The 12,596-nt window shown below is 48.2% G+C and overlaps 1 protein-coding gene across 1 annotated transcript in view; it reads left to right on the top strand.

Moving 5' to 3' along the window:
• Positions 1–2,796: 2,796 nt before the first annotated feature.
• ACSF2 (acyl-CoA synthetase family member 2) overlaps positions 2,797–12,596 on the top strand; it is a 37,569-nt gene continuing 27,769 nt past the window's right edge. The window contains exons 1-4 of the mRNA XM_058817059.1: positions 2,797–3,001; positions 8,763–8,958; positions 10,657–10,785; positions 11,749–11,802. Of these exons, the coding sequence (XP_058673042.1) occupies positions 2,928–3,001; positions 8,763–8,958; positions 10,657–10,785; positions 11,749–11,802 (453 nt within the window). The 5' untranslated portion in view covers positions 2,797–2,927. The remainder of the gene's footprint in view (positions 3,002–8,762; positions 8,959–10,656; positions 10,786–11,748; positions 11,803–12,596) is intronic.

Below are 12,596 nucleotides of genomic sequence, written 5' to 3'. Positions count from 1 at the left end.
TCAATAATCCCAACAGAAACCCAGGGATGTGTACACTGTTTTGCAATACCTGATACAGCTGCTTATATCTGTCCACACTCTCCCTAATCCAGGGGGAGAATTCCCTCTCAGTTGGGCTGTACCATTACCCAACAATGTTTCTTCACAGGAGGAACCCTTAATGGATATTCCTGCTTGGCTCCCAAGGCTCCAGCCCCACAGGAACAGAGCACTCTCCTCTGTGGAGAAAGTCAGTGAAAGAGAAAGGAGCCTGAGACAGAGCCAGATTAGTGTTACCTGGTACTGGGATTACAGCAAGGACTAACCATGAATTTCCTCACCTCTGTGCTATTTGTGATGTTTGGGGACAAACATCACAAACACACATTGCAAAGATGTTTGGGACAAACATCACAAATACACATTGCAAAGATCTAAATACACATTGCGAAGATGTTTGGGACAAACATCACAAACACACATTGCGAAGATGTTTTCACTACTGCAGCACATCTGCCCTCTGGATGCATTAGTTTGTTTTTAAGCTGCCGGTGAATTTCTTCCAACACCCAGAAACCAGCATTAGCTCAGTACTGAGGTAACTAAGGCCACAGGATTCTCTGAACAAAGGCACCCCAAAGCAGCACACAAGGATTTGCCGCATAGAAACTACAATAAAGTCTACCTGAGGTTGAGGTGCTCCTGTCCAGGAGATTATGAAAGTTTTTCAGAGCATGTTATTGTTCTTCCCAATGTGATCAGAAATTACAGAGCCCTCATCTGAGAGGAGTGAGGTCTACTTATCCAAGAATCTCCCCCCATACCTAAGCTTTTCACAACAATGTTGTTGGAGGGAAGGGCCAGAGAAGACTTGCTGCAGAGAGTGGTGGGGAAGCCAAATCTCCAAGGCAGGCACTGATTACTGACCCACTCGTTACCCTGAGCCAGCGAGGGATTCATGTGATGTGCTGTGCTGTTCCCTTCCATGGCTGGGAGGCACCAAATACAGTCCTGCTCTGGAGAACAGAACCCAGAGGGGCTCTGAGGGGGCCTGAGCAGGACCCTCTGCATATCTGGGAAAGATCTTTGTCAGTGCAATGCTACAGAGACTGAAATCTGTGTTTCCACAAATCCAAGAGCCATTGGCTCCTAGCAAAACCAAACAAGGGTGTAGATGGTTACAAAACCTACCTACCTACTTATGATTACCAGATTTTAAAATCTTGGTTAGAAATGAATGGTACCTTATGCAATGGTGTATGAAATGCTACTGCTTCAGGGGTCCTTTGCTTTGCTCTCTAGCCAAATCCACTACAATCTCAAACAAACATACCCAGATGTTAAGGTCACATTAATTTCTGCATAATTCTTGGTTTAATTCTTTCTTTAACCGGGATTCACCCTCTTGGCCAATGATCATAATGTGGGAAGATCAAGCCAAAAGTCATTTTTATTTTTATTTATTACAGGTTTGCATCAATTTTTTTTCCTCGGTGGTTATACAATACCAAGAGCTCTGATGCTCCATCAGCACAAAGACAGTTGCTCTGCTCTGGCCAAACGGTGGAAGGACAACATCTGGCTACAGATGTCACACAGCTTTACATCCCCTGTGGGAATCCAGAAACTCACCTCGCTGCTGAGTTCAGTGGGACTGACTGGAAGAGGCTAGAAAGACTTTGAAGCTCCAGATGACAAAGACAAAGCATAGCACAAGGCACATCTGTGCACTCTGTTAGGGGTTGCAACAACATTAGCAAGGAGAAGGGAGCAGGAAATGCTGAGGGAAGTGGGATGAACGCAGTTGATCTAATTGTGATCTAACAATCCTTACTGGGCCTCAGCTGACCATGCCAGCCTGGGGTTGGAGACCATTCCCAGACTCTTTGAAGGTCTCTGTGACCCCTCTGCAGCCAAGGTCAATTTTCCGCATTTCAAGGGAAAAAGTCTCCCTTTCCCTAACAAAGAAGACATTGTCACTGCTGCCATCAAACAAATTCCTCATGAACTAGATGCACACTGGGGTAAATCTTTCATTTCTAAAAGTGTCAGACGCTAGAGATCTGGTGGCAGTTGATATTTCACTCTGTTACAAGCACATTTTTGGTTTGAAGTCTGAGATTCACCATTCTGAGGTTGATATTTATGCTCTTGTTCGTCAGCACCATTGTGCTTGATGTGATACAGATACACTGTGTCACCTCTTCAGCATCAGTGCTGCTGGAGAGCTCAGCAGCACCACACTCCTTACCTGGTGCCTGCCCACTACTCTGCACTCAGGTGAGGGGGTCTCAGCCTGCCCAGCCCTGGAGCAGCTCTGCAGTCCCTAGCTGGTCTCTTCTCCACAGGGAGTGCCTAAAGATGCTAGTGTGATGCCAACTGATAACTTACTGAGGAGATAGGGCTGGAGGCCAGATGGTGACTCACGGGAGGGCTAGAGCACAAAGTGATACAAGTGGAGACAGGTGGAGGCAAATGATGGTGGTTATCTTGCACCAAAGTCCATCTCTACTCATTTGAGTGGAGGGGCTTATTCGGGGTGTAACAGTGGTTGGGCCAGGCTGATGGAACAGGCTGGGAAGAAGAGATAATGGAGTGGAAATGTACAGGGAAGAAATTGTGGGGACCGGCAGAGGACGGGGCAGGTGCCCGGCGGGACTGTGGGGGTTCCGCCTGAGCCTCCATTCCCTCTCGCGGGCCGGGCAGGGCGGGCGCCTTCTCCGCTTCCCTTCCCAGCGGTGCCGCCCCACGGCCGGCCAAGAGTCCCGGGGCCGCGGGGAGCCGCGGGCGGGACGGGACGGGGCGGAGCGGGGCCGGGGCCGGGGCCGGGGCCGGGCCGTGGAGCGCCGCGCCCCCAGCACCGAGCGGCGGAACGGGACGGGACGGGACGGCAGAGAACGGGCCGGGCCGGGGCCTGCCGTAGCTCGGGTGCTGCCGCCGCTGAAGGAATGGCCACGGCCCGTCTGGCAGCGCTGCCCCGGGCAGTGCAGCTCCTGCGCCGGGCGGGCGAGCGGCGGGGCAGGTACGGATGGGCTGCGGGCTGTGGGGGTGCAGGGCTGTGGGGCTGTAGGGGGTGAGTAGCTGTAGGGGTACAGGGCTGCGGGGGTACAGGGCTGTGGGGCTGTGGGGGTACAGGGCTGCGGGGGTACAGGGCTGTGGGCTGTGGGGGTACAGGGCTGCGGGGGTACAGGGCTGTGGGCTGTGGGGGTACAGGGCTGTAGGGTGTACAGGGCTGTGGGGCTGTAATGGTACAGGGCTGTGGGCTGTGGGGGTACCGGGCTGTAGGGTGTACAGGGCTGTGGGGCTGTAGGGGTACAGGGCTGTGGGGCTGTAGGGGTACAGGGCTGTAGGGGTACCGGGCTGTGGGTGTACAGGGCTGTGGGGCTGTAGGGTGTACAGGGCTGTGGGGCTGTGGGGGTACAGGGCTGTGGGGCTGTGGGGGGTGAGTATCTGTAGGGGACAGGGGCTAAAAGGGATAGGAATTAAAGCAGAAAGGGGGCTATGGATGAGAAGGAATAGGGGCTATAGGGGACCGGGGGGCTGTGGATGAGAAGATATGGGAGCTATAGGGGGCAGAGGGCTCTGGGGTTGGGGAGCTGTAGGGCACAGAGGCTGCAGAGGATGGAGACCGTGTGTGATGGGGGGCAGGGACTGTAGGGCAGCTGCAGAGCGCTGTGGGTGTCCAGCTAGGCCAGTGGCTGCATGCAGGGAGGGCATATTCATCTCAATGTGTAACCCTTGCCTCCCCTAAAACCCCTCCAAAGTGGCAGAAGGGAGGCTGTTTCCCCTGGACCTGCTTTGCCCCAGCTTGGGGCGGGCACAAGTCCTGAGCAGCAGGCAAAGGGAAGTGGAGGCATTGCAAGGGCTGAACTTTGTGCAGCAGCTCCATCTAGATTGCAGCAATGTGAAATGTATCAAATGGCTTCCCCATCCTCCTTCAGGGCTCTGACTTGCAGTTAGTGTCCTGCAGCTGGGTGACCCATCAGGTCTGGGACACCAAGAAACTCTGGGGCTTGGGAAGTCAGGCCAGTTCTTTGCCTGGCTTTTCTTAGTGCTGCCTTTTGGAGCAAGTTTATGTAAAAAAAAAACAAAAAAAAAAACCAAAAAAAAAAAAAAAAAAAAAAAAAAAAAAAAAAAAAACAAAAAAACAAAAAAACAAAAAAAAAACCAAAAAAACAAAAAAAACAGAAATGGGAAGTATCTGGCTTTGGGAAAGGCTCTGAAGGATTAGCTGATATTCAGAGTAATAATCACTGGGATGAATGACTTCCAGTGAGCAATTCCAAGAACCAGGTGGGCCATTCCTTGTTTTTCACAGACAGGGTTTAGGTGGGTTTTTTCAGCTGGTTTGACATTAGGAGCCATTTCATCATAGGTATGTGAAGATTGTCTTCTCAGAATCTGTTCTTAGGAAATAGGATGAGATGGGAAGCATGACAGCATTCACTGCAGCTCATTCCAGCCTAGAATTGAAACTGAGGGACAAGGACACAAAACCCTTTGAAAGACAGAGCATGTATTTAGAGAGTAAACTCTAGTAATGTTATAAAAAAGTTTATTGAATTCTGCTCCTAGGCTTGTTTATCCTTTTTGCAGGGAGAGTGCAGAGGGCAGAGAGGTACAGTGAAAAACAAAACCAGAAAATTGCTGCAGGAGGAGTCTGAAAACCCTGGGAACCTTGTCTCTCCTTAAACGAAAATAATAATAATAATATTTTTAAAAAGTAGTAAGTATCTGATGAATTCTTTAGTCAATAGATTAAAGTGGAAGTGAGGACAGAGCAGAGTTAATTTTCAGCACCCTTTAATTGCAGTCATATTACAGAAAAGACCCAAAAGCTCTTATTTTGGGTAGAGATGCTCTTGATAGATGTCCATAAGCCAAGGAACGGGCAGAATCTGTGGACCTCTCCAAGTATGAACTCTGTATTTGGGACAATGCCCAGGCTCTGGGAAGGCAGAGCCTTTCCCACAGGTGCAGATGTGATGGCACCACAGTGTCCTTCACATTACAAAGGGGACAGGAGCTTACACTCCCTTGTTTTCTCTCTCATCCCTTTTGATAATTTCTGTAGAGACTGGTAAAGAGTTAAAGGTGAAAACAGAGCCAGTTATCTTATGTCAACAACTCCAGACTGTTGATTTGGGCTGTTCAGAGAAAAATACAAACAGCTCCTAGGGTTAGCCCAGAGTGTTTGCCTCAGTCTTATAATTTCTGCTCCCTGCCATCAGGCAGAAGAGCTCTGGGATTGCTGGGATTTGTCTGCTCTCCCACTTTTTGCAGGGAAGAGGAGGAGGAGGATGCATTCTTCCCAGATCTCTGATGTCTCTCTGTTGAGCTGCGTTGCTGAATTTGAGGGTTCTGGAGTTTTGTACAAACAGCCTGTGGATGAGGCTGGCTCATTTGCAGGCTGTCTTGCTGCTGAAATGTGCTGCTAACGAAAGGCATGTGCTCTCCAAAAGCCATGGCTTACAGTGCTGACGCCCAAGAGCAAGCAGAGTTTTATCTGCTCTCCTTTGGCTGAGTCAGGGAAATGAGAGCTGGTGTAGTAGCAGACCATGGGTCTTGTTTTATCTCCAGCAGCACCAGATGCTTTGTAGGAAGAGGTGAAGGATGAGTTCCTTGTTTTCTGTAACAAAGATGAGCACAGAGGTTATTTCTAAATCCTTTGGACCCTTTCTTTCTAGAGGTCTCTTGATGCATTCTCTCAGAGCAGATACATACACTTGCTGCTGGCTGTGGGTAGGAGGGAGACCAGCCCTGTGTGATTTCCAGCTGCTGGATTGTGTCTGCCTTCTTCAGTCCACTCCTGACCCCCAGTGCTTCCAAAAGTCGTCTGCTGTGCTTTATCCCACACCTTTCACTTCTGCCGCTGTCAAAGTGATACAGAAATGCTGAAGCACATGTGAATGTCAGACCAGAATTTGGGGAGGTCAGACTCAATGGCAGCTGAGAATTTTTCTTAATGATTTTGAAGAAATTATGTGAGTTAGTGCTTTGAGAGGAGTCAGTGACTCTGGCTTATGAGCATGAGATATCTTAGCCTTCTTAGCCTCTAATTTCAGCCTCATCATTTGCTGATGCTTTAATTTGAAAATGTGAATACTTGGGACCTCTGAGAGCAAGCTGTGTTCACGGTGTGAAACACTGCAGTATTTTCTCAGTAGTTCTCAGCATGTGGCTTTGTAATGATATCTTTTACTACTCTTTGATGCACTTTCATCCTCATGTTTGGGGATAGGGAGGAAGCCAAACCATGAAACCTGGAGCTTTGTGCCTTCTTGCATTTACTGTAAAAGTCCGGTTCTGAAAAGTCAGTGGAACCTTTTGGATCTCCAGGTCTGGAAAATATTGAGCCAGTAAGCCCAGAGAGCCTGATCTGTGTAATGCATGGCCAAGACATGACAGTGCAAGATATTCCCCTTTTCACTGGCAGTGCAGGGCTGGGCAAGTACCTCTTTGAAGGCTGACTGCAGAGAGCAGGAGATGGTTTCAGCTGATCACTTTGGGTTCTGATTGAATTTTCTCAATCTTTATTTTGTAGTATTTCTTCCTCTCTCCGGTCTCTTTTTGTGATGGTCTTTTGTTGTTTATTTTTCCCAGTGCTGAGCCTGCTTGGCTCCCAGTGCCCCCTGAGATGATGCTGGGGGGAAGAGCTCTTGCACAACCAGGTCAGCAGCTGCTCCCTGCCCTCTGCAGCCTTTCCTGGGTGGGGAATTTGGGGACAGGCTCTGCTGACACCGGAGATGGCTTGGTTTGAGGGAGATGAGAGTGTGACTGGCCCCATTAAGCATTTAACGAGCAACCTGAGGATTCCTCATCCGCCCTTTGAGTTATGACAGGGGTCAGGGACTTCTTCAGTCTCCATTTCAACCAGCCAGTGGCTGTGGGTGGCTGTACTGGCTTTTACTGCTCTCCTAGGAGCATTCATCCTGCCCTTGCTGTAGGGAGAATTTTTTCTACTTTTTGATTTATAGAACTGATGTTTATAAAGGCCTTTCTTCTGAGCTGCCTTTCATCTCCTCGCTTATACACATGCTTTGCCCAGGAGTTTTCAAGCAATAAAAGGAAGTTCAGTTTGGCACTTGTCCTCCCTCCGCCTCAGGCAGTCTCACAGCCTTGATGTGAGTTGCCCAAGAGCTCGGTGAGAAGGGATAACTGAACAGAGCCCGTGGGAGTTTGCACAATCCTCCCTCTGCCGAAAAGCAGTGGGGAAAAAGGGTCAGGGCACTCAGTGTCTCTTGGAGCTGTACTCCCCTGAGGGTAAAATCTAGCTTTTGTTATCTGAACACCGCCTTTCACTCCACATAGGAGGTAACTGCAGGCTCAGGCTTGTTTCTTGTGGGCAGGAAAACAAATCATTTGTTGCAGTAACACCAAGTCTTTGCAGAATATTGATCCCATAGTAGATGGGCATTTAGGCTGAGCTATTTTTCCTCTTTAAGGCAGGGATTTCCCCATTATACACTGCATTATACACAGCCTCTGTGCTATGCACCCTATGAACGTACCTTGGCCCTGTCCCTCCTGGTTGTCTCCTAATGTTGGAATGGAGGGGCTGAAGTGATGGAGAAAGGCAGAGAGGAAATGAGGAGGGACAGAGAGCACGGAGGGCTGCCTGGGGAGGGGACAGCGCATTGGGAGGTGGCTCTGGAGCAGAGAGAGGTTTGTAGGAGATGGAGAGAGAAACCAAGGGAGGAACTGCAGTGCTCAGGAGCTGTGGTTCAAGGGGAGATTGCTGCATTTCCACCCATGATCAGACCTCAGGGAAAGCCTTAATGATTTTAAAATTATTTTCCCTATTGTTGCTTCTCCTGACTAATTGACCTCCCCTTGGCCTCCAGCAAAATGTCTCAGTGCTTCTACCCTGCCTGGTTTGTACTTCTCAAACCCATCCTTGCTCTCTTCCTTCCCACCTTCAGGTAGACTCAAATTTGCAGTGGGGCCATCTCCTCCCTTCTGTGGTATTGCCTTTGCACTTCTCCCCCCTCATTTCACTGGTAGCTCCTCTTTTTATTGCTGCTGTTTCAGTTCCATAAACTCTTTGTATTCCAGCTGTCAGAGATGGAACGTGTACAGCTGATTGCTGTTGTAAACACAGAGCATTCCTTTGTGGACACCTCAGTTACAGCTTAGCTTCTCTGAACTCTTCTAAACAGTTTTCATTCTGCAGGATTAAACTCTTCTCTGCTGATTGTTTTGGAGAATGACCTCTTTCATTTTTAATTCTCTCTTTCTCATTTGTTTGCTCTTTTCAGCCAGTTGGGAGAATTTATCTACAAACTGGTTTGGTTGTGTTACTTCACAGCTATTTATACTTTTTAATGTTGCAGAAAGACCAAGCCCAGTTGCCACTCTCCGTGAACTGCAGAGCCCATATTCTGTCCAGGCATGCTGATATATTTGTGTAGTTTTCAGTGCAGGTGAATGATGGTAGGGCCAGGCTGTGCCAGCTCTGCAGGGCTGCTGCAGGCTCCTTCCCCACCAGGTGTCCCATGGGGGGATGGAGGCTCTGCCTGTTCTGCCTGCTGGTATGGACACACATGTGTGTGCCCTGGGGGTACCAAGATTGTCCATGTGCCCCAAGCCACTGCATAAGCTTTCCAAGTCCTTTTGGAAGTCTTCCTGATCTAGACCCACTGAAGCAGCTGCCTGTGGCTCCCACTGGTGCAGGAATGTGCATCAGGTATTCCCAATGCCATTGGCAGGCTGATAATCCCTCCAGATGGAGAGAACTGTACTGACAGGTTATATTAAATAGCCTCTTCTTTTTTTTTTCCCAGTGCCCTGCACACAAAGACGCCCTCTGTGTCTCCCAAGGTGACCAACAGCTACATCCAGGGACCCACAGACATTCCCCTTCTGGACAGAACCGTGGGCCAGTGCCTGGAGCAGACTGCGGAGCGCTTTCCCGACCGCGAGGCTTTGGTCTTCTGCCGGGATGGCGTTCGGAAAACGTTTGCTCAGTTCAAAGAGGAGGTGAGCGCCTTGTCCATCCCTTGGGTGATTGGGTGACAGCAGCAAGTGTGATGGAGGAATGGGAAACCTTTCTCAGTTTCATTGCTCAGCTCAGGACTGAGAGGAGTTGCGTGTGGCCCTTCATGCTGGTGCAGAGATGGGCGTGTGCTGCCTTCATCCTTCTCCGAGCCTTGGGATGGAAGGGGGGAGGCAGGATATGCAAAATGCTGACATCCCATAACGAACATTCATACTTAACAATTCACACTTATCTGAAGGATTATGGGCTGAGTCATGGTGCTTTTCTCAATTGGAGTAGCCTCCACCTTTTGGATTAGTCACTCTGGCTATCTGAGGTCCTGAGTATGGGGAAGATTTTTATTCAAGCATGAAGGCAATGGAGCAAAGTAAAGGACTAGGGCTCCATATCATATGCACAGATGTGTGTGGCTGTGGGCATATATGAATATATGGTTCTATGTTTTTGGAATGGAGGGACCAACTACCTGGAAAGTTTCTAATAAATGTGTGATATGATCTTTGATAGGAAAGAATTGTTTGGTAGGTTTTTGGGCTTACTATGGTTTTGGTCACATCCATTCACATAAAAAAGATTAGCTGTATTCACCCTAATTTTAAGAAGTAGGCTATAATTCAGAACTAAATCAAATTGTTCCTTAAATTCATATCTCCTGCAAGACAGATTTTATAAGTTTAGAAAACTTAACAAAACTATAAAACCTTTCCTGAATGCCTCAATGTATTTATACATACATTTGTGAACCAGAAACATGCTTACCACCCTGCAGAATAAAGTAGTTGTTAATATAGTGGCTGAACTTGAGTTAACGAGTCACAGAATCATTAATGCTGGAAAAGGTTTCAGAGACTGAGACTTTGGCTGATCACAGCACTGTCAAATAGGTCAGAGTGCTGAGTGTAACATCCAGGCATTTCTTTAAGGCCTTCAGAGACAGGGACTCCAACACCTCGCTGGGAAGTCCTTTCCAATATTTAATATTTAACCTTTTCAGTGAAGAAATTCCTCCTGTTTGTAGCCTGACCCTAGCCTGGTGCAGTTTGTGGCCACTTCCTCTCATCCTGAACCTTGTTACCTGGGAGCAGACCCTGGCTGTCACCTGGCTGCACTCTTGTCAGGGATTGTGGAGAGTAAGAAGGTCCCCTCTGAGCTTCCTTTTCTCCAGGCTGAGCCCCTCCATCTTCCCCAGTCACTCCTCACAGGACTTAATAAGACAGGAACCCAGAGCAGGCCAAAAATCACTTGATAGAATTTTCTTCACCCAAATAATTTTGGAAGTAAGTGATACCCAGAAGGGAGGTAGATCCAACAGTGTGGATGGGCCCAGCATATGGGTAAGGCTTGGCCCTAAGTGGAATTGATGAGAAACTTGGCAATAAATAGTTTGTGGGCAAGAAGTAACTTGCAACAACATAATTGCCTGCAACAGCCTAACTTCCTTCCTGCTTTGTTGTATTGTTCCAGGTTTGTTATTTTTATGCTTTCAGTCAACCTGCTCAGCAAGGGCTGCTCTGTGCTCCAGGCTCAGAAGCTGCTGCAGGCAGGGGCTGATGGATTCTTCTGGGGAGACACAGTCTGGTGCAGTTCAGTTACAAAGATGATGCTTTTTCTCCAGAAAGCAGTGCCTGGAGACCAATATCCCCCACTGTGTGTGATCCTCAGGCTCTTATATTTTTCAGGTGGACCAAGCAGCAGCTGGACTTCTGGCCCTTGGCCTGAGGAAGGGAGACCGGCTGGGAATGTGGGGACCCAATAAATATGAGTGGGTTCTTATGCAGTTTGCAACTGCCCAGGCAGGAATCATCCTGGTAAGGAGTTTACTTTTAGCAGTCTATTGGGAAAGGAAATAGAGACAAAGAAGCAATAGGAAATACTGGAGATTAAAGTTTGTTTGTTTTTCCATGCTCTTCCCTGGCATGTCATCTCTAGCTGAATCAATTATTTAAGGAAGACCTGTGCAGCTCTCTGCATCTTCATCCTCCACTCTGTAGGGAAGCAGGCTGCAGAGGGAGGAGGAAAAAAAAGTGCTGACAACAGCTGTTAATAGGAGATGTGCTTTTCTCTCCAGGACCATTTTTATGTGGGATGTTGCTGCCCTAACCAGTTACCAGCTGGTTAGATCCCTTTGAAATGTATTGCTCCATGGAACACTTAAGGCTCACTTAAAAATCTCATCCAGGCTGCATATGCCTAAAGCCAATTTTCATTTGATAGCATGACCAATATACACCTTATTTAGGCAGTGTACTGTGCTGAGGTCTGTACCCTGCTTTCTGCTCCATTCCCTCCACCCTGGTTCATTCCAGTGGCTGCAGGAATAGGGTGGAAAAGTGTGGCTCACTAGGAACCTGTGGTGAACTTAACTCCAGTGGCCATGTTGTGGAGAGCTGGGTAAAAGGTGTTATCACAGTTGTCCATCAAGAAACCCGACTTGCACAAGAATTTTGGTCTAGTTTAGTGGGTTGGATCAGCTAGATCAACTGGATCAACCCCTGTGAGACAGGAGGTCTGGTTTCTGTTCCTGAAGCTCTGTTTTGACTCAGTGACTTCACATAAATCCCTTTGCAATTGTTTTCTTTCACACAAACACAGAATTCAGATATAATTTCTGTGAATGCAGAATTCCTGTGGTGGTGAGCTGTTAGTTCTGTGTTGGAGGAGAGGTTCTGAGTGTGGCTTAACCCTGGAGGAACTTTTCTGTTGGAATCTGTGCTAGGGGGGAGCGTGTTCAAGGCAAGAAGGTGATCAAATTCTTCTTTCTGGCTCTTCAGGTATCTGTGAATCCAGCCTACCAGGCCTCTGAGCTGGAGTTTGTGCTCAGGAAGGTTCGTATGGCATGAGCTGTGTGTGGAAGGGGTTGGTGGGGACATGGTGCAGATGAGCTGCTCAACATTTGGGAGTGTGGGAGGAGCTGGCTGGAGAGCAGGGCTCGTGTTGGATGTGCACAGGGGATGGAGCTGCAATTCTGTGGCCACATTTCCTGCTGTGGCTGCCACCGTGTCTGATGGAAACTGCTGTATCCTTCTCATCCCTCTCTCTCTGCTAACAGCCAGGCACTGTCAGTACTGCCCCAACCCAGCCCCCACTGTCAGCAATCATTTACCAGGGAATGGAGGAAAAAATGTAGAACTTGATATCTCCTCTTTGCCCCTCCTGCTCTGGGCAAAAATCACCAGCTGGGATCTCAACCGTGAAAGCAGAACCTCAGAAAGGACTTCATTTTAACCTCAGAAAGGACCAGTCTACTTGGTAGCTTGACTTCTCCTTCCCAGGTTTGCCTAAGGCTGGCTGGCCTTGGATTTAAGCTGGTTTAAGTCCTAGGTATTGCCACTGTTTAAAATCTCTCTGCTGTCTGATCTTGCTGCTTCACCTACCCTTGAATACCTACCTGGGTTTGAGTTTGTGACGTGCAGAGCCCTGATCAGTTTAAACTGTTCAGGCTCCCTTGCTCAAATAATGAGGAATTCAGGTTATTAAATATTTGATGGCTAAAAATTAAGATTAAGCAGCTAATTTTTTCATTGTGATTTGTTCAGCTAAAAATGAAAGGCTGATGTTAGAAGAGAGAGAGCCACTTCTGAATGTTCCCAGCACCACCCAAGTTATTTTTACCTAGAAA

This window comes from Ammospiza caudacuta, chromosome 19, assembly GCF_027887145.1.
Source record: "Ammospiza caudacuta isolate bAmmCau1 chromosome 19, bAmmCau1.pri, whole genome shotgun sequence".
NCBI classification, from domain to species: Eukaryota; Metazoa; Chordata; class Aves; order Passeriformes; family Passerellidae; genus Ammospiza; species Ammospiza caudacuta.
This window is presented reverse-complemented; position numbering and strand designations above follow the sequence as displayed.